The following is a 21,188-nucleotide window of genomic DNA, read 5'->3' as shown; positions in this document are numbered from 1 at the left end:
ATCCCACAGCCTCTGTGTTACTAACACAGTGCTTTAACCAACTGAGCCAATCTCAAGGTCATCTGAAGGTGGAATGTCAAAGATCACATTTTGGAGGGAAGAGAGGGAGAGTTGCTGGTCCCCTTATCCTAAGTGCTATTTCTCCAGGCTTGTTTTTTTTTTTTTTTTTTTCCTTTGCCTGTATTTGGGAATATTAGAATTTAAATGACCTCTTTTTAAATGGTGATATCAACACCCTGTTGACAGGAAGAGGGATGAGAAGAGGAGACAGTTTTACTGGGTCTTGTTTGGTAACCTCTTTTGTAAAATGTTAAGAAGAGTAACTCCAGCAGTAGATTTATATTTCCAAATATTCTCCAGAATATTTGAAATACATTGAAATGAAGGTTGGCAAAACTATTTTTTTATTTTTTGTTGACTCCAGACAAAACTGTAGTATTTGAAAAACCAAGAAAAATAATGGGAAAAGCTTAAAATCTCCACTTCTGCAACTTTACAGGATACTTTTGTCTGTTGGACTGTGTGTAGCTGTGGGACGTTGTGCTGTGATGAGTCTGAAGGTTGCTGTGTAACTTAACAGTAATAATAATTTTGTAGATTATTCCAGGTCAAAGTGTTCCCAGATGTCATATGCTTGTGATAGCCACACCTGTTATGAAGAGAAGCCAGAAATTTGTACTCTTGGATTTTTCTTTACACTGCTTATTATCTAGAACGTGCATTATCCTTGTGTTTGCCTGAAAAGCAATAGCCAAATGGTGCTTTAATGTGGTTGGCAGGTCATTCATCCATCATCCCATCAGTGTTTCTGTAGAGGAGGAAGTTTTTGTGAACATCTTCCACCTTTGGTAGCAGTGGCCCTCTCTGGGGTCATACTGCATTAAAAACTTTTATCCTCAGTGGTACTCTTATACAATTCTGCTCATGTTCAAACAGTGCAAGCTTAGAAACAATTGCTGTGCTGAAGTGGTGTGACTGCTTTAGGTCTTGGTATCATTAGCTAAAGTGGCTCTACACTGCCTTCCATAATGGGACATTTTAGTTTTTTCATCCAGTTCAAACAAGCCCTTCCTGTGCACTGTGTGTTGCTCCAGCTGGGGTTTAGATCTGGGGTATCTTTAGTCTTTGTACAGCAGTTTTGGCACATGAACAGATAAGTGTTAATCTAGTCAGGTCCCTGCTAAGCTGGTCTCTGCTGGAAGCTGTTCAAGATGTAACCTGCAGTATTTGAGCAGGCAGTAAGTCTGTGTGCTTGAGAAAGTCCTAAGAGAACTCACTGCTGCTCCTTGGGCTTCATTTGGAAGTGCATCACAAAGTTCCTTTGAGGCCAGACAGGAAATACATTATGGTAGAGAAATGTCTAACCTGGTAACTTGTCATTCGTGTTATTATGCATTAGGTTGGCATCTATTTTGAATTTCCTGCCTGCATAAAAATCGCTGGGTTTCTCTTTCACCACTGTAGAATCCCAGCCTTTCACAATTGCTATTTAATTTGGCTTATAACATTTGCTTTTTGGCTGTGGTTTTGTTTCCATCTGTGCAAGTGCAATTGAGGGATGCTTTTTTTTAGGAAACAAAAAAGAAAAAACAAAGAAAAAAAAGATAAATATAAGTATTGAGCTAATTACAGTGTCTAGATCAGTAAGGCTTTCAGCAGTTTTGACCCTACCTTGGTAACTCACCAAGAATGGCTCTACAGAGTTGTTTGGTTGCTACCACAGAGTCAGCCCTCTGGAGAAAAAAAAGTTATGTATATATAGAAAGAGGAAAGTTGATGGAGGTGGCAGACTGTTCTTAGTTTCTTTCCAGGCTGACTTGCTGGGAGAGTCAGCTTGGCTTCTCCTTGGTGACTTTTGCATGGTCTGTGGGTAAATATGAGAGGAACTCCTGCCCATGCCAGTTCCTTCTCTGTTATGTTTTGGTTTGATGATAGATGAAAACAGCATGTGTTGCTTTAGAGAACAGCCTCCATCCACATCTTCAGTGGTAAAAGTCAATCTATAATCATGTGTTGCTGCAACATTTGATGTCCTAGATTGATTGCTGCTCTAGTCACATCAAAGCAAGAAAAATCAGTGGAAATTGTTTGGTTTAATACAATGGCTATCTTTCCTCTGAAGTCAAAATTTTGTCTTTGTATTGCTTCACCAGAAATGTCTTCTATAATTCAATTATTTCTGCACAATTTTCCTAAATTTATATTTTCTTTTACTTTGCATACTTTTTGACCTCAGGTTAACTGATTGCTGATTGACTCAGGATGGATAAGAGTTCTGCAAATGCTAAGAGAGTTTAAATGTTTTGTTTTAGGACTCAGATGTTTGTTCTGTAATCCCTGTCTCAGTCATGGAGAAAATGCCATGATTAGAGCCAGTTGTGAGAAATCTCTGGCAAAACAGAATCTGTCCTTTGAAGTGCTACCAGTTTGCAAACACCACACTTGTTTCTCTGTCAGAAAAACACAGCCCTAATTTCAAGTTTGTTTGCTGCTTAGCTGAAGTCAGCACCTGGAAGAAAGCAGCTATTTTAAAAACTGGCCTGGGAAGAGTGGTATGAAGTTTGGCTGACATGCTGCAGAAAGTTGCAAGGATCCATGCACATTTGGGAGATGACAAAACCTATTTGTTGTGGAAATTGTTCTTGGTGGTTTAGCAGAATTTGCCACAGCATGGAAGCACTTAGTTTGCAGAAGCACAGGAATGACATTCTGCTGAAGCTTGGATCTCCTGCTATGGAAACTGTTTTGAATTTTATTGCTCATAAAAGCATGTTGAGGGTATTTTCCCCCACTTGTTAAGGCTGTGTGATCATCAGGATGTTTTTTGTTTACTCATTATTACTGGCTACACAGATAGATGCTGTAGCATAAAAAAACCAAGGACATGAAATCCAAGAAAAAAAATCTTGTCACTTCTCTGATTTGAGTTAGGCTGTAGCCTAGTCTGTGTTTGGATACAGGGTAAACTGTGGCAGTACTATCTTCAGGCATGAGTATTGCAGCTCACAGCTGGCAGAGGACTTCAAACCACTGTTCCTGTGGTTTCTCCACTGACATTCACACAGGCCAGCCCAAAAGCTGCCCTCCTTGAGACTGGTTCCTCTTGAAAAGCTGTGAGGAATAACTACTTTACCAAAAGGGAAAAAATCCCTCAAAACTGTAGCTGCATTCTGGGAGAGACTTAGAGAATTGAATCAGTGATTGGAGAGCTTGTAGTCCTAGGGCTCTTCTGAGCTGAATGACACTGCTGTGCAGCTTGCTGTGAGGGAAAGTGCAAAAGGGAAGACCTGGGGAGAAGGTGCAGAAAGGAAAGAGGAACCTCTTTTTTGTCCTTTTTAACATTAGTCTGCTCAGTATGGAACTGCAGTCAAGCCTCTGAAATAAAACTGTGAAATTGATTTAGGAGGCGCAAGAAATGGTTAAGTAAGGAATGGATTGGGTTTTTTTTTATTTCTTTCTAGCTCTGCTATTTTTTATATGTTTAGGTGATGTTTTAAAAAGAGGGTATCTATCTTTTGTGGCATTTTTACCATTTACTATCCTAGCTACACACCTTTCAACAATGCTGACTCTGACATCAGTATTAGTGGTGGAGACTACAAGTAAATAAAAGAGTTCTCCAGGCAATGGGTTACATGTTGTTAAAACAGTACAGAAGATGCTTAATGTGTGAACCTTTATTGTTTTGTATCAAAGGCTTTTTACACAAATGTTTTACGAAATTAGAATGTCTAGATATGCTAGATATGTTTTTTTTCCCCTAACAGAAGTTAACACAAGTATTCTGAACAAATATTTGAAATTTATTTGGAGTGTTCATTACCAGTTACTGAACTGCTTCTGTTCACAGCAAATTGTTAGCAATTTACTGCCTCTTATTGTATGCATGTCTGTGAATTTTATGGTTCAAGTATGGGGGGTTGTATGCAATAAATAGAGTACAGATGCTTTAAAGTGTTTTTCCTCACCTGCAAGTTTTAATTTTGCAGACGATATCAGAAATTGCAGAAGATAATGAAGCCCTGGTAAGAACTTGATTAGATCATCACCTTGCATACTACCTCTTCTTTTGCATGACTGAGTTCAGGCCCTTGTGCTAATCTTTATATGTAAATACAACTGTGCATATGCATCAGCAAGTCTTCAATCTTCTCTGTTTTCTGCTCTTTGATGCCTGTTAAAATTTTCTGATGAAGCCTTTTTTTTGCTTTGCCTATGGAATGAGTGCTTTATTTCTGTGACTTCAGCAGGGGCTTTAACTATTTCTGAAGTAAAGCTTTTGTTTTCTTTTCTTTTCTAATCTCAGCAAAAAAATAATTTCCCCAACTTTCCCAATTCCCCTCTTGAATTTCATTGGCTTATGTGATTGATAGTTGGCAATTTTAATGGTCAATGTTAGTGAGATGAAAAGTAAGGTCATTGTCCCAGACAATGGGACAATGACATTGTCTTTATTTGCTGGTCCCAGGTAATGCTAGTTGTTGCAGATAGCTGTATAAAAGAAAGCTGTAAAATAGTAAATGGCCTCATATCAGAATTTCCCTGCCTGTTTCCCTGATGATTTTGAACAGAAGGCTTCTGTTTGCTCAGAGTTAAGCACAGGCTTTAATAAATTTGAATCCCAAGAGATGTTGTAATATCTTGACTGGCTTGCAAATTTGACATGTCAAGTATAGCTAAAACTCAAGAAAGCAAGAGAATAATCAATTAAGCATATGTCTGTCATTCTGAGAGCTTAATGTGATTTATCATGCAAGAAATGCAGCTCCCCATCCAAACCTGTGCTAAATCATACCTTCACAAATCTGATGTAAACCAAGTTCTGAAACATTTGTTTTTAAATCATTGCCTAATAAATAAATTATATAGTAAGAATAAATTTGGCAGGAAATTTAAATCCTTCTGCTAAGTTCAGTTTCTTAACCTAATACAAAGTAACTTGTTTCATAATAGAAAAGTTTAGATTATGAGGACAACTGTTAAAGTGCCATGAAGCTTTTGGAATTCTTGGCAGCATCATCTTGGCAGCATGACCTGAAGGCTCTGCTGCCATTCAGCAGGATTGTGAAAGGCTGGACAACTAGGTAAAGAGAAATCTAATGAGGTTCAAGTAAATGAAGTGTATGGTCCTGCACCTGGGGAAGAATAACCCCAAGCACCAGTACATGCTGGGGACTGATCAAGTAGAGAGCAGCTCTGGAGAGGAGGATCTGGGAGTCCTGGAGGATGACAAGTTTACCATGAGCAGCTGTCTGTGCCCCTGGGGCCAGGAGGGCCAATGATATCCTGAGAAGACTGAGGCCAGCAGGTTGAGGAAGGTGGTCCTCCCCCTCTGCTCTAGTAAAGTCACATCTGCAGTGCTGTGTCCAGGTCTGGCCTCCTCAGTACCAGAAAGGCATGGAGCTCCTGGGACAGGTCCACTGGAGGGCTGAGAAGATAATTAGGGCACTGGAACATCTCTCTTAAGAGGAGAGACTGCAGGAGCTGGGCCTGTTTAGTGTGGAGAAGACTGAGAGGGGATCTCATTAATGCAGATAAATATCTCAAAGGCAAGTGCCAAGAGGATGGTGCCAGACTCTTTCCCACAACAGGACAAGAAGCAGTGGCAGTGAGCTAACACACAAGAAGTTCACCTCAACATGATGAAGAACTTTACATTGAGGGCAGCAGAGCACTGAACAGGCTGCCCAGAGAGTTCATGGAGTCTCCCTCTCTGGAGACATTCCAACCCCAGCTGGATGTGTTCCTGAGTAACCTGCTCCAGGTGACCCTGCCTTGGCAGGTTGGACCGGATGATTTTCAGAAATACCTTCCAACCCTAAAAATTCTGTGATTCTGTGATCACCCCTGCTAAAACAAGGTATCTCCTGTCCTTTTAGATGGCATTTCCTCACTGCTGTGAAAATAGTTCTTTGTGGAAGAATAGTTATAGTCTTTCAGCACTTCTGTTTCCAGACTCTATTACACTGTAGACTTCTATGGATTAAGTTTGTCCTCAGGACAGTACTGAAATACTGACTTACAGTTGCATTACATCCTTGTTTTAGGGCCTGATCTGACTGATGACCTGAATTATTTTTTTTATGCAGTTTAGCTTTGTTTACTCATGAGAACAAGGTTTTACCCACTTGATCCTTATTAAGATATTTATTAAGAGGCTCCTTATTGGTCAATGTAGATGTATCACATCAGTTAATACAGTAGTAAAGAACGTGTCTGTGACTAAAGTTTATTCTAACTTTGGGAGTTAAATCCTGCCAATGGGAACTTCAGTTTGCATGGAGGTACTTAGATATTAATATTTTGATTTTCGCAAGATTAATATTTTGATTTCCAGCAGTAGTATGTAAGATAATACAATTAAGTAACACAAATTATTGAATTTGGGACTTGTACTGAAAAAGATACCAGAGCCATTGTTGAGGATGTGAAACCCATAGTTCTGGAAGCTGACTTGCTCATATGTTTTCAAGGTAAAGTGTTTACAGTAGTGTTCTATGAGTGCAGTTATCCAACATCCTGACTATTTTTTCCTTATGTATTAGTAGGAAAAGATCTAGTGAAATGAGAACAAAAAAATACCCCACAGAGCTTGACATCATGAACTAAGCTAAAACACTTCTCAGCATCCACTTCCCATCTTCTTGACTAAAGATACTTAAAGGAACCAAATGCTAATTTAAAAAAAGTTACTTTGGATGTACAGGATGACATAATAAATTTTTAAAAATCCCACGAAACAGCTCTATTAAGTGACTTCCGCATTGCAGTGCTAAATTGTAGTCAAACCAAACTGATTGGATAGGGGTGTTTTTCCAGCATAGTGATGCCTGGGACTTTAGGAAGCGTCATCTGTTTGAGGAAATTGCCATGAAATGAACAAAACCTGGAATTTGAAAAATGGGGAATAAGGAAAAAAAGGTAATTCTAATCACATCTTCAGTGTGTAATAGTTCCTCTGGGCTAGTTTCCCATGCTTAATGTACCTTTGAGTGGATTTAGTCATACTCCACAGTAAGAGTATCTACACTTGGATTTATTCAAGAATACTTACAGTTATGTTTAAAATTCACACCTTGTTTTTCTTTAATCAAAATTAATTTTCAGATATAGTGAAACCCTGATACTAGGGTTACAAAGCTATTTCTTGTTCTTGGAATGCAAGGGATTTGAAATCAGTAAGTCTGACCCCTTTTAATGATGCAGTGAAACTGTACCACAAAGAAATATTTCGGTAGTGCTTAGCCAGCACAATGAAAAAGAAAAAATCTGTGTCAATTGCTGTGTAGCAGTTAAGTGTATTTTCTGTAATCATCTAGAAAAATAGGGGCAGCTACTACACAGATTGTTCCATCATTTTCATCTGCACTAAGTACCAAGTATGTGTGAATTGCTCCTGCTTTGATTTTGCAGTTTTACCCTTGGAAAGGTTGCTTGAAGAAACAGGGCAGTGCAGAAGCAGTGAAGAGGAGCCATAGCAATATAAAGTTCACACTGTGCTGGCAAAGCATCCTGCTACATCATCAGTCTTCGTTTTAGACTTAGTTGGATTCTGGCCCCATGGCTTTTCCAGAGCTCTTGTCTTCTGATGATTAGATATATTCTGTTCCCCTGTTTAAATTTATTCATGGCCATTTATCCTTGACAGCTCCAATTTAAAAAGCTGTTCTTACTCTTTGATGTTGACCTCAGTGATGTCAGGCCTTTCAGCTGCCCAGTATTGGGCTGTGAGCCCAGATAAGGGACTTAGTTAACCACTCCTGCATTTAGTAGTAGGCTGCTACTCTCCTTTTACCTCCTGTCCAATTAAATTGTTTCTTTGCTGCTTTCCCTTGCAAAATTAGAGCTCAGCTTTGGTTCTGTTTTGCCCATGAAAGTGATTTGTGTAAACGTGTGCATTCTTTGGCTTCTAGTCCCAGTGGGCTGGTGGCTCTGTTGCTGGTTGCAAATTAATTTCCAGATTCCACTACACAAAGGTATTTTTCATATAAAACATGAGCTTGGTAAAAGCTTGTATTCTTTTGTTTTTTACCTGATGACAGTTGAGCCTGACTAATTATTTTGATTTACATAATCATTTGAGCAGCCAAGTATTTTTCCCTCTGTAACAGTGATAAAATGTCCATTTAGTTATGTGTGTAAAACATGGACTGAGATTTTTTAAATTTCTTTTTTAAAAACATCTAGGGGATTTAGGTGCTAAATTGCCATTAATTTATTTTGAAAATCCAAGTTGCTCTAGGCATCTTTCAAAATAAGCACACAGGATAAAAAGATGGTTTAGCCTGTAGAAATGATACTAGGAAGGCGTGTGAGAGACAGGTGTGGTAATCAGGATCACAGGCACATTCCTATCATTTTTATTTTCAGGAAAGAAAAACTAGTATCAGAATGTGTGGAATGGTTTGGGTTTGGTTTTTTTCCTTCACAGTTTCCTAAGGTAAGAATACAGAGAATTCTTAGGAATTTAAATTAACAGGTTTGACCTGGCATTTCTCTAAAGCCTAGAGATGCAGAAAGCAGCTGTTGCCTTAATCTTCAGGCAGGTTTTTCAGAGAGGTTGTGGACCCACAGGCTGTATTAGAGCATGGCCATCCACTGGAATGTCTCATGCTGGGATAGCTGATGGCATTGCAAACCTCAGCTTTCTGCTGCCTAGCAGGCTTTTGCCAGGACCTGCTGTGGGTGAGGAGATGCCTCATGTCCAGCTCTCACAGTGGGGGTTAGAAGAGGAGAGTCAGCAAAGAACAGTGAAATTTCATCCGTTGTCCCAATGTAAGGCATCCAAGAGCCAGAGCAGCATTCAGGAGGACTTGTAGAAGTAGCTTGCCTGAGAGCAAAGGTTATTAAGATGTCAGCATTAATGAGATATGAAATTGCAATTACACAGTGCATCTTTCTGATCATTTTTCCCCTCTTGCTGCATTAAAAAGTATCTTCATTAGGAATTGTCCTCAAACTATTAAGTAATTTAGCCAGAGCAGCAAGAGTTTGATAGTTACAGAACTGTTGTGCCTTAGCTATGGATTATTCTAAAATTATTGTAGAATTCTATAAAATTCTAATATTTTATGAAGAAAGAGGCCATTATTTTTTGGACTTTTTCTATGATCAAAACCCTTACAGAGTTAAACAGCTCCTACCTTTTTTTTTTAAAAGATTGCTAATTTTATAAACCAGCTTTGATTACCTTGAAATTTCTAGCCTCTGTCTGCTGCTCTTAATAGTGTGAGTGTGTCTGTGTGTGTGTGTGTTTGGAAGCGGATTACTTGAAAGTCTATTTCTACCTATCTGCTTGTGTTTAACCACTTAACAATGAATCAACACCCTTCCCCTCCCCCTGCAGATGCTTTAATCCTTATCTTGCCCTAGTTACCCTGCAGATTGCTTTCATCTTTAGCTGTGCTGCTCCTAATGCTTATCCCTTAAGCCTGGCTTTTGACTTTTGCATTGGCACTTGGTGTATCAGTGCGTGGGCAGGTGCATGTGTACAGCCATATATTTTAGAAGAACACAGTGTCTATGTGTGGTGCTGCATAAAAATAGAGCTGAACTATTTCTTGCTGCTTGATTAGTCCCAGTGTTGCACTTCTTCAGTCATTAATTATTTGAAGCAGAGTCACCGGGGTGACATCCGATGAGGTGTCTGAACATCTTCAGTTGAAAAGCGCTTTCACCTTCTGGATCCCAAATGGTTGTATCACTGTCAGATCTACTAAAACTAAGTTTGTACATTCAAACCAGAATTGTCAGCTCCATTAGCCCAGTTTATTCCCCAGAGCTGTGGAAGAGCATGGATAAATCAGTATTAATCTGGTGGGATTGATCAATAGTTTTGATGAAAAGACTTAATGAGACTGGTGAATCCAGGTTAGTTTGATCCCATTACATTCCAGCCACTGCTGTTCTGAAGATGAATATCCATGCACAGGCTTAATGCAGTTTAAGTAAGCCCTCTAAACTTTACCTTTTGGTGATGGGATTAGTTTCCATGTACAATTTGTTTATTGAAGAGCATTCATATACTAAATACAGGTTAACTGACAAAATTTTAAAACAATAGATGAGAAAATTTATCTCTGCCAGATTATGTGCTTAGTTTAACACTGGAAGAGATTTTTATCTACTTTTCAACCTATATGGCCTACCTTTTAAATTAAATATTTGAAAGTTATTTAATTTTAATTAATAATAATATTAATATTTATAATATTAGTATTCCTTGTATTTGTAGAAGTATTCTGTCATGAAAATGCATTAGGATTTGCTACAAGCTTTTAGAAGAAAGCCTTTCCTGGGGTTGCTGTTTTATTTGTGGGTTCATAAATAACTATATTATGCAAAAAGAATTAATTGGGGAATGTGACAGGACCAGAGCTGATTAAATTTCCTTCAGAGTCTTATTGTCATCTTAATATGAAATCCTTGGTTATTTGGAATGCTAATGGTGACATTTTAAATCTAATGTGCTTCTTAAATGATTTGCAATATTAAAGAAACCCCAAACAAACAAACCAGCTATGACAAGAAAAAAAGGCAACAGAGCATCCTCTGCCCCTCAAAACAAAACTCAGAACTTCTAGACCATTTTTTTGCTGAAGAAAGTATTCCCTGCCAAGTTACAGTGGATTTTTAGAGACATAGTTTTTCTTGTTTGCTCTTTGGTGTAGGTTTTCCATTTTGTTGTAAGTAATCAGAGCAACTGTGCATACCTGAAATTACTGAAGGGAAAGGTGTTTTTGTGTTTTTTTGGGTTTTACTCACAAAATGTCAGGAACGGCAGGGGTATTTTTGGTGGAGGGAATCTCAAGAGTTTTGGCAACATGTCCTTTCTTAAATGAAGAGGCCATTAAAGGCTGCATCTTGCCATCAGATATCACTAAATGGCTGATTAAACCAAATCCAGCTACAGGAATCATTGCATTGAAGCTGATTTGTCTGCCTTATGCCTCTGTATTGCTGTAAATGTCTTGCATCTGAGTGGATGTTCACTTTTTTGTGTTGGGTTCATGCAGGACAGTAGGATAAACCACAGATCAAAGAACACCAATTAATTACATTGATTAACTATGGCTCTACTTTTGGACTCAGGTTTTCAACATGCTAAGTTTTGCAGTTTCAATCTGACAGAGGTTCTTTTTATTCTTTTTATTAGGTGTAAGCTGCTGTATTAAAATCACTGGGACTTTTCATGCTGTTTGATTGTATAACTTTGCTTTTTAATAGTTTACTGTCAGAGTACCTTGCAGGCAGATTGACATGCCCTAGAAGGTAATTCCCTTTCAGGATCTCTGCACTGCTGTTTGTACTGAGTAGTTACTTCATGGAAGGGCTTCACTGAAATCCTTGTGGCTGCTGACTGTTTGGTGCCCTGAGTATGTATAGAAATGAAGCTAATCTTTAAAAGTTGTGGTTTAACATGAAAAGTTCCCATGCATCTAGTCATATTATCCCTGATGAGTTTAAACTCGTTTTGAATTTACTTGAGTTCATTCAAAGATGTGTCGAATTTCAAATTTACAGGTGTAAAATGCAGGGTAGTGGCCTGCAAAACCTAAATAATTTGAACTGCACACTTTGCAATTTGGTTGCTCATAGATAGAGTAAAAGAGATGCATCTCCAGGTTTAAAGAAAGAAATCAAGGCATTAACTGTTAGAAAACTGTTCAAGATATATAATCTCTTCTGGTGCATTTTTAAAATATATTTGCTTCATTGTAAGAGAAAGAATAAACCATGCTGTAACTTCCCACCAATTTGCTTGGTGCAGAGGTACCAAAATGTGACACCTCAACATGGCCTTCAATTAGGAGGATTTCATAAGTGCTAAGGAAAAAGTTCACGTCTTTCCTCTGTTAGATCTAAATCTCTGAATATATGAGAGAAGTTTAATTTGGACTGATTTTTTTTTTTTTTTTTGAGCATTGCATGCAGTGTTCGCCTAGGAATTACTTCTTCTCTTACAACTGCTTTCCTCCAGTAGACTATTCTTGTTATCCATGCTAAATTGTTTTGGAGACTACCTATAGCACGGCCTCTCTTGCTCTTCTGCTACCTCTTAGTCCATAATTGGCTTCATTTTCCTGCCTTTCTGAAAGCTCCCTGCTGCTTTATTCCCTCGGTCATTGCCCTGCTGCATTACTGGTAAATGTGTCATGACTCCTGTCTCTTGCAGCTTTGGAGATATGTTGTCCTTTACACTGACTGCATTTGTTGAGCTGATGGATCATGGGATTGTATCGTGGGATACATTCTCTGTGGCATTCATTAAAAAGGTAAATTTGGAATCAATGCTATCTGTTCTATATCAGTTTAAATATTCGAGGTGAGTTGTGATTTGGGTTTGTTTCTTTTTTTCCTTCTTTGTTTTTTTCCCAGGTACATTATTTAGGTTGTTGGTTAAAAAAAGGTACATGAAAATGGGATTAAAGTGCTGTTTCAAACTATAAATGTACTGCAGAATCTGGTTCAACTTCTGTGGAAATCAGTTGGAGTGAATTGGAATCAACACAGTATTAGGCTTGTTAAATGAGAAATTGCTTATTCAATTACATTGTGACCTCCCTGTGCAGATAAAATACAGTTAAAGCAAAAAAAATTAGTATTTTGATACAATGTAAACTAAAATGAGTAATGCCATATTTCTAGGAAAAAGGCCCAGCACTGAAATGTTTCCTCTGGGGCATTGGAAGAAGAGAAATGAGTTAGTTTACAATTTGAAATTAGGATGATATCTGAGTTAATCAAGCTGAACTTTGCCCCTCTGAATCTTGCAGTTGTGGTATGTGGTTTTGAAAAATATCTGTTCATGATTTGCAACATATTCTTCTTTACTTACATGTCAGAGATGCACAAAAGCAGCAGAAACATGGTAGTACTCTTTAGGTACAGACATTTACAGGACTTCAGAAAAAGTTTTTGTTACTGATTCAACACTTTTCATTTACTGGGGAAGAAAAATCCCAAAACCACATAATTCTTTACAAAGAATTTTCAAACCTGATTGAATTTATCATAACTTAAAGTGTATTTGAACAGGTTCAAAAGATATCAGTTACTTCACTAAAATAATATCAGAAGCATTAATTAAATGAATATAACCTGTGGCAAATAAACCTTCATTTTAGCAGTGTGTCAGAGCAAGGGCCTTTAAATTTCGTTAGAAAATTGCTACCATCAAAGGAAAGCAGAAATTTACTTTTGTTGCCAAAAGTAAATCAACTAGGATCAACTAGGAAAAAAAAAAGCATTAGATACTTTAGATACTAAACCTCAGTTTTGGTCTGGTTTTTAAGAAAAAAAATAGTGTAACTGATCTGGTGTTTGGTCTGGTGTTTAAATTTCTTTTCCAATTTCACAGTCCAGGTAGATTGTGGTGACAATTGTTGTTACCTTCTAATGACAAAGAAAATTCTACAACTGCTTTTAACTGACTGCAGGAGACACAAAGTCCAGAATGCCTTGCTTTCTAGGGGAGCCTACTATGGAGCACATGAAGAAACTTTCTAATTAGTTTAGAGCATTTACTTTGTTATTGGCTCAAAACAAATGTCTTTGTCCAACTTTTGCCTTGCAGACTGTATTGTAACAATAGAAGAAATTGTTGTGTTCCCCTTGTTAATGGCTCGGTCTCTTCTGTCAAGCACTTCTATAGGCTTTGGCTTCCTAGGATAATGACCCAAGTAAAAAAAAAAAACAAAACCAAAACAACCAAAAGACAAAACAAAAGCATTTTCACAAAGTACCTATATAAACCAAAACTGGCAGGTGAAACCAGAAGTAAAACTATGGAGCAAGACAGGGACCAAGGAGAATGATGGGGGAATGTGGTGGGTCTAATGCTGGACAAATGCCAATGCACCTACTAGAATTATTTACTCATTTTCTACTGTGAGATAAGAATTAGGAGGAGAACAAAGCAAGCTCAAAGCTTTAAAGGGCATGAAGAAAACTTTATTAACAGAAGTAAAAGAAAGAATAATAAGAATCAGAATAAAGCCTTCAGAACACTTCTCCCCTCACACCCTCTTTTCTTTCCCACTGACAATGTAAAGAGACAAAATCTGGGACTTTCATCAGTTTACCACCTCTAAATAGTCTTTCTTCGGTTCTTTTAGAGAGAGGAGTCTCTCTTGCCATGCTGTGGAGACATCTCCACAGGAAAAGTTCTCTTGTGGCTTCAGTGAATCAGCCACCTGGGCAAGGGAAATCTGTTTGCAGTGTGAAATCCCTCTCATGCTTTACAGCTTTCCCACAGTTGCTTTCATGGGCCATGGCAACTTTTGGGGTGCTGTTTTAAGGATGAGCTGTTCTAGCATGAAAGCAAAAGTTCTCTTAATCCATCTCTGGGAAACAGAGGTTTTCTTCTTTCCCTGGGGCAAGGTTTCTCATCTCTCTCATTTCTCTGTTCAAACTTCTCATTAGATCACAGAGAGTTAGAAGAGAAACAGGGGGCCAGAGAATGACAGAGGTTGAGGAAAGAGGCTCAGGACTGTTCTGATCTGCGTGCAGTTGGAAACCAGAAAGGCAGAGCCCTCAGTGGTGCAGTGTGGGCATGGGACAAACCTAGCAGAGCACCTTTGGACCATGTCTCATCTCTGTGGCAGCAATCTACAACTTCATCCTCACTAGCTTCTCTGACGTTGGCTTTTGACAGGCCACTTGAGGTGCTTGATGGGCTTGCTCAAGTGACTGAGGGGATGGATAAGGGAGTTGATAAGTTTCTGCTGAGGGGAAACTTGCAGTCAAGTGCTTCTGCCTTTTAAAGCTGTCCTTCATGCTAAATGAAAGCTAAACTTGAATGGGGTTGAATTAGTCTGATTTTTTTCTGGAGAGTTTTTAAACTTAAAAATATAGAAGCTGAATGAGACCTCAAAGGGAACCCCTGACTGCTTCTAATGAATAAGTGCTTGGTGTTGGAAGCAGACTCTCTCCCATCCTTTGGGTACCTAAAGACTGCTATTCCAAGTGCAGCAAGTAAGATTGTTGCTTTCAAGGAGTACTTTGTTCCTTATTTTAAGGGAAAATAGCATCATTGGAAAAGCTTCCTTATGATAAGCAAAGTTCTCTCAAGGCCTTTTTCTTGCTTATGATGATATAGAGCTCATTTCCAGATTCCATGACTGCTTAAAGGTTTTGGATTCCAAGTTCTTAGAAAAAGTCGTGATGATTGGTTATCAAAATTGTCCTGTTTCTGGCCAGGACAGGGTTAAATTTTGCAGTATCCAGGAGTGGGCATGGCTAGGACACAGAGGTTATACTATACCACCTCAAATCATTTTCTGGGGTCAGGGGAAGGGATTCCTTCTGGGTCGGGGTAGCATGGCAGTGGTTCAGGTATTCTGGGTTTCCACGTTGCAAGCATTCGCAGGTTAAGCGTTCATCTCTCTCGTGCCCTCTGTTATTGATAGTATTACTGTTACTGTTCTTTTTTGTGCTTCATTGCTGTTTCCAGTAAATTGTTCTTATCTCAACCCATGATGTTTAGCTTCAGTGCCTTCAATTCTCCTCAGGCCTGCCACAGAAAGCACAGGGGAGTGAGCTAGTGATGCATTGTTTGGGGTGTTCAATGGGGGCACTAAACAGGCAAATAACATTCCTAAACCGTGACAAAAATGCACTACACAAATTTGGTACTTCCATCTTTAGTTCCTACAAGAGGAGTAATGAAGTTTGTAGTATTGTTTAAGATATTTTTTAAAAATATCTTAAAAATCCTTAAAAATTAATTATATAATTGCTGATTCATAAGTGTATGATACAGAGCCTTAGTGTTGACAAATTGTTTACTCTACCTTCTAAAATATATTGTGCAGAAAACAGGGTAGCAGCCAGAGAAGTATTTCTGTATGTCACAACTGTCAGTTGTTCTTTCTGTAGTCAAGTGCAGCTCTAAGCTCTAGTTCCTTACTTTAAAATTATATGCACCCTTTAAAATTTTACTATGCACTGAATCTTAACAGAGACCACAACTTGGACAGATTTTTTTGTACATTTCTGACAGCAGGATAGTGCAGGCAAATAACTAATGAACATGCATAATGAAAATCATATCTGTTTCTTTCACTGTTTTTTTCCCCCATGTGTTCTTTTTCTGGTGCAGCTTTTGCATAGTAGTAATAATAATAATAAGTAGTAGTAGTAGTACTATATAACAACTTTTTGTTTAACTTTTGAATTCTCTCTTTTGCCTTAGCAAAGCTGAACCAGGAGGAGAGCTCAGATGATGTAGTTCAGTTTGCTATAGGTTTTTCATCTATTCTCAGTTTACATATTTAGCTCCTATTTCAAAGGAGCATGAATGTGTAAATTCACGGTCTGATTTCCAATTTCCCTTGAAATTGAAAGGAAGTTAAGCACCCAGATTCTTCTTTTGTGTGTGGCTATATATGCAGATTTTAAGGTTACAGGTATTTTGCTGAAGAAATAATATTATCCTTAATGAGACACACCCATGTGACCGGTTTTCACATGGAAGTGCAAAGCAATCAAGTTGCTTCTTTCTGAAAAAAATGTAGTATTTTGCTGAGCTTGCATTATTTTAATAATCGGAATTTTTGATAAGTGAATGCAGGATTATTTTTGGATGTTGAAAGCCCTTTCTGTGTGTGGTGCTTATTAAAGAGAAAACAGCAATAACACAGATTTGAACTTCTGTTGATTCCTGTCTCTTCTCAAGAAGGCCCTCTTTTTTTTTTCCACATCCAGAACTTCAAGTGTGGGAATAGAATTTTGTTTTAATGCAGTTTTGTTCTCCCTGGAACTTACATGACTTATTTTTCAAGGTAGACAAGCCTATTATTTCTGGCCAGACTTCATGCTTTAGCAAGGTGGTTATGAATACACACAGCTTGACATGCAAGTTACCCAGCAGATGTTTTGCATCTATATTCAATGTGATTCATCTTTTTAAACACACACGACAACTTTATACCTTGTGTTTGTGTTGATGATTAAAAGATGTTATGGTCCAAGGTCAGGAGAATAAATGAGGCTAAGGCAGCCTTTCCTAGATGAAGGTTCCAGTTATCTATACTGTTACATTTCTGCAGGTCTCTGGTATGAAAATGTTATATCCCAGTGAAGCATTAACTGCCACCCAAAGGAGCTGCTGCACCAAGAATAATTCATAAATGTCAGGGCTCCTAAAGAGGTGACAGAAATCTGGCAGTTTGGGACACAGTCTGGACACATGGTTTTCCTCCTGCACGAGCAATCCATGGATGCCTGAAAACTGAAGCATCCAGGGGTGCTTGGTTCAATGTGTGAGCAGTGCAGAGTTGCTGTGTGCATACACTGCCCCTGTCGTGGGCCCTGTGGAGATCTGGCAGCTCTGGCTGCAATGCATCAAAACACATCTGGATTGCCACTAACAGAAGTGGGGTAGCACAGTGCTTTGGACACACAGAATGTTGCTCTAAAAAGCACACTGTGCTTTGTATACTATTGTAAATATTATTTGGCTCAGGACTTGCTGGAAGAAGATACCAATAGCCCAAAATAGAAAAAGGCTAATCGAGTTGCCTGTCTCCTCCTGTTTTCTATGCATTCATGGTTTGGTTCTTTACAGAAAGCAAAGTAAATGTATATTCTCTGAATTGACTTTCATTTGGTGTAGGATGTTCCTGCTGTGGTAATGCAAACCAAGTAGCAGAGCAAACAGCAAAAAGCTAAAGTGCTGTAATAGATTAGAAAAAGAAAAATCTGCCCCTCTTTCTTTCTTGTCTCCAGCCAAAGTTGGGTGTTTTGCTCCTTCAGTACTACTTAAGATGTCATAAGTGCCGAACAATACCATTGTCCATGTGTCAACATTTTAATGTGAGTTTTACAGGCAGCTGGACAGCTTTTCCAAGCATAGGGCAGGCCTTTCTTCCTCCTAAAGGGAAACAATTCTTAGGTCTCAGCAAGCATCCAGAATTGGAAACAGTAGTTATGATTAGAGTACCGGCTTGTAGCAGGAATACTGAAGAGATGTGTGAAATTTTCTGGAAGGAACATATCAGACTTGAGACAGGGCCACTGTAGTCTGTTACTTGGCTGTAGAGAGCAAGTAACTGTGGTCAGAGTACACTTCAGTCTGTACTTTCTTGGGTGCCTTTCATTTTGACTGTGCTGGTGTTAGAGTACTTGAGGAAAACCCCTGCAGTTCTTGCTTTCTGCTTCAGCAGAAAGCAGGTTTCTTCCCAGGAAACTGGGTACATGGGCTGGGCAGCATGCTGGAGAACGTGTGTTGCCACATCTCACTGCACAGCTGTGTTGACTCTGCAGATGAGTGTGCAGCTTGTCATTGCCACACTGCAAAATAGCAGAGGTCAAACTTGGTTTTAATTAATGTGCCATTTGCTTGTGGCAGTTTGCAGTAAAAGGGAAGGTTATTAATGAAAAGCTGGACTCTAGACAGGGTTATGGAACCAGTTGTCATGATCATCAACAGAGTTTTAATTGGTAACCTGGAAAGAGCTTTCAGCATTATTGGTAACACCAAGCAGAAGAAAAAGGCATGTTTTTCTAGATTGTGTTTTTCCAGAAAGCTAGATTAAAAGTTTCTCTTTTGAAACATTTGCCTTAAGCCTAGATATTTTTAGCCTGTCCAATTTCTTTTCTGGAGAAAATGAGAACTAGTTTCCTTGTTTTTTCCAAAGTTTTCTACACAAAAATAGAATTGTTGAATTTTTTAATGCTGATTTTTCATGTTTGTAATGTAATGATGAAGCATACATTTCAGTCATGTGAATATTGACAATAACCTTTGATGACTTGTGCCAGCTGTAGACCCCGTGCCACTGTGTTCTTTCATGGTATATGCTGTGCCTGGTTGACCATTTTTAGGTATTCACTGATATCTGGCATGTGGACAAGACTGCCTTTTATCTAATGCCTTTCTGAACCACGCTGACAGGTTTTTTTCTTACCTTTCCCTGTCTTGATGACAAGATGCAAATTCTCTGAATGATTGTGTTTGCAGATAGCGAGCTATGTGAACAAATTTGCCTCGGACATCTCTATCTTGCAACGGTCGCTGGCAATCCTGGAATCGATGGTGCTCAATAGCCATGACCTGTACCAGAAGGTAGCACAGGAGATCACAATTGGGCAGCTGATCCCACATCTGCAGGGGTGAGTGGCTTTGACTACTGCTTGATATGGTGGATATTTTTTTCCCCTTAAAATAGCACAACATCTGGAGAAAAACCAGTACTATAAAGACCAGCAACCTCCTTTATGATTCCTGACTCCACTACAAGTGACTGCATAACTGGTAGCAGTATTTCTGGAGTTGCCTGGTCATTAGGTTTTAGGGCTTTTTTGATTTTGTTTTGTTTGTTTTTCCATAAGCTACCTATGTAGTTGAAAGTGGGGAATGACGAGAAGAGCACCCTGTGGTAATGAAATCCTTAATTAGCATACAGATGGGGTTGTTTTATTACAGACTCTGGGATGTGTGTAAGACAAAGATTGCTCAACTTTTGCTGAATGTATATTTGAAAAGGGAAGGGCTTTCTCTTAAATAGTAATGTGAAGTGCTTAAATGGATGGAAGCTGCCTCTTGTAGCATAGAATAACCTACTGTGCATAGTTATGCTTGTCTCCCACCTGGGACATTTTCAATGCACCTGAAAAGCTTTAATATCAGCAGGTTCATTTCCAAAAGCCTTTAGGGAAGATTCCTCTTCCTATCTCCAGCTGTTGTGCACCTGACAGAAACTGGTTATGAGACTCTTGCTATGATCCGTGGAGGGTCAATGGCAGTTCAAGGAGTTGTTCATTCCACCTTTTTTGATTTCTGAGGCTCCCTTCCGGACATCATCTCTCTCTCAATAATAAAGAAAGCCAGGTCATGACAACCTTGGTCACCTAACTTACATGGTTAACATGAAGTGCAAACAGCTCCTCCTCTTCTACCTGCTGAAATGCAGCTTGAAGATCAATTTCTACAGCTCATGTGCATTTGTGTTCTTCTCTCACATCTCCAACATTGTTCCAAACAGGACAGACCAAGAAATCCAGACGTACACCATTGCGGTAATAAATGCACTCTTCCTTAAAGCACCAGATGACAAGAGGCAGGTAAGTTGATGGGGGTTGTATACCTATGCATCTTTGGGAGAAAAAGTGCTTCATATATTCATACCTGCAGTTGTCCCATCACACTTTTCCTGCACTTAATTCAAACTGAAGCTTGTTCTGTTTATTCATGCTGGGATATAATTCGTTTTTATGGAACTACCTCCATCTTGCACCAGTGTTAGGAGGGATTAAGCATTCTTCCATGCTTTTGTAGTTCCCTGTGACCTCATATGAACCATATTGACTGTGGCTGACTGTAGTATTTATTGTACTGAACTCTTTGCCAGCACAGCTTGTAAACCCAGGCTGTTTTTTGGTAGAATGTTTTCCCCCCAGATTTTTTATTAAGAAGTGTGTTTCTTTTGAAAACAAAAATATCTTGCCATGTAAGCATTTCATGACTTTTATAGTGTGTTATTTTAGTGCCAGATATCAGAAAATATTTCAAGATTGCTACTTGATGTTAATAGGGATGGAATGTGAAGTGTTATGAAATAGCGAAGTTTTATCCATGTCTATGAAGTTACTAGCCTGTGTCAAAACAGATTTAGGCATTTATTTATTTAACATTTTTGTCACCAGGAACAGTGATGATAATTCTTGTGATGACATACTGTTACTGTCCAGAACAAGTTCACTGAGAGTTGCTGATCAGTAATGACAAGGACTTTCCTTAGATTTATTTACATTTTTAAATGCTGGTGACTGTTTAAACAAACATCAAAGCCCTAATGAGGGTTTTTCAGGGGGTTTAGTTGGTATTTTTCTGTTTCATTTCTTGTTCTTAAAAATATTTTTAACATTTCAAACAGGGAAAAGTAAACCATGGTTTAATTAGGGAAAAAAGGCTCTTCCACCCCTCACTCCTTCTTTTTTCCTTCTTCCTCCAATACAGTCGTCTATAAATAAGGCAAGAAGGCACCTAATAACCAAAAATTAGAAGAAAAACTTCTCTTTCAATTTTGACATGAGTTTATAATAGATCCTTGTAAGAAACCCAAATATTTTGCTTTTTTGCATTTGTGAATAGTTGCTGCTGTGTTTCTGTGAGAAGTATGCCTTGTCATATTTGAAGTGGAGGAACAGTGTCAGATGTAGATAAGATTTTAGTATTAATCAGT

The 21,188-nt window shown here is 38.6% G+C and overlaps 1 protein-coding gene across 5 annotated transcripts in view; it reads left to right on the top strand.

Annotated features, from left to right (window-relative positions):
- ELMO1 (engulfment and cell motility 1) overlaps positions 1–21,188 on the top strand; it is a 303,457-nt gene that overhangs the window by 92,758 nt on the left and 189,511 nt on the right. For all 5 annotated transcript variants that reach the window (XM_071429658.1, XM_071429656.1, XM_071429657.1 and 2 more), the window contains 4 exons: positions 3,990–4,025; positions 12,176–12,275; positions 18,965–19,116; positions 19,989–20,067. In XM_071429658.1, the coding sequence (XP_071285759.1) occupies positions 3,990–4,025; positions 12,176–12,275; positions 18,965–19,116; positions 19,989–20,067 (367 nt within the window). The remainder of the gene's footprint in view (positions 1–3,989; positions 4,026–12,175; positions 12,276–18,964; positions 19,117–19,988; positions 20,068–21,188) is intronic.

The sequence above is a fragment of the Agelaius tricolor genome, unplaced genomic scaffold (assembly GCF_023055355.1).
Source record: "Agelaius tricolor isolate 1412-34295 unplaced genomic scaffold, bAgeTri1.0.p SCAF_6, whole genome shotgun sequence".
Lineage (NCBI taxonomy): Eukaryota > Metazoa > Chordata > Aves > Passeriformes > Icteridae > Agelaius > Agelaius tricolor.
This window is presented reverse-complemented; position numbering and strand designations above follow the sequence as displayed.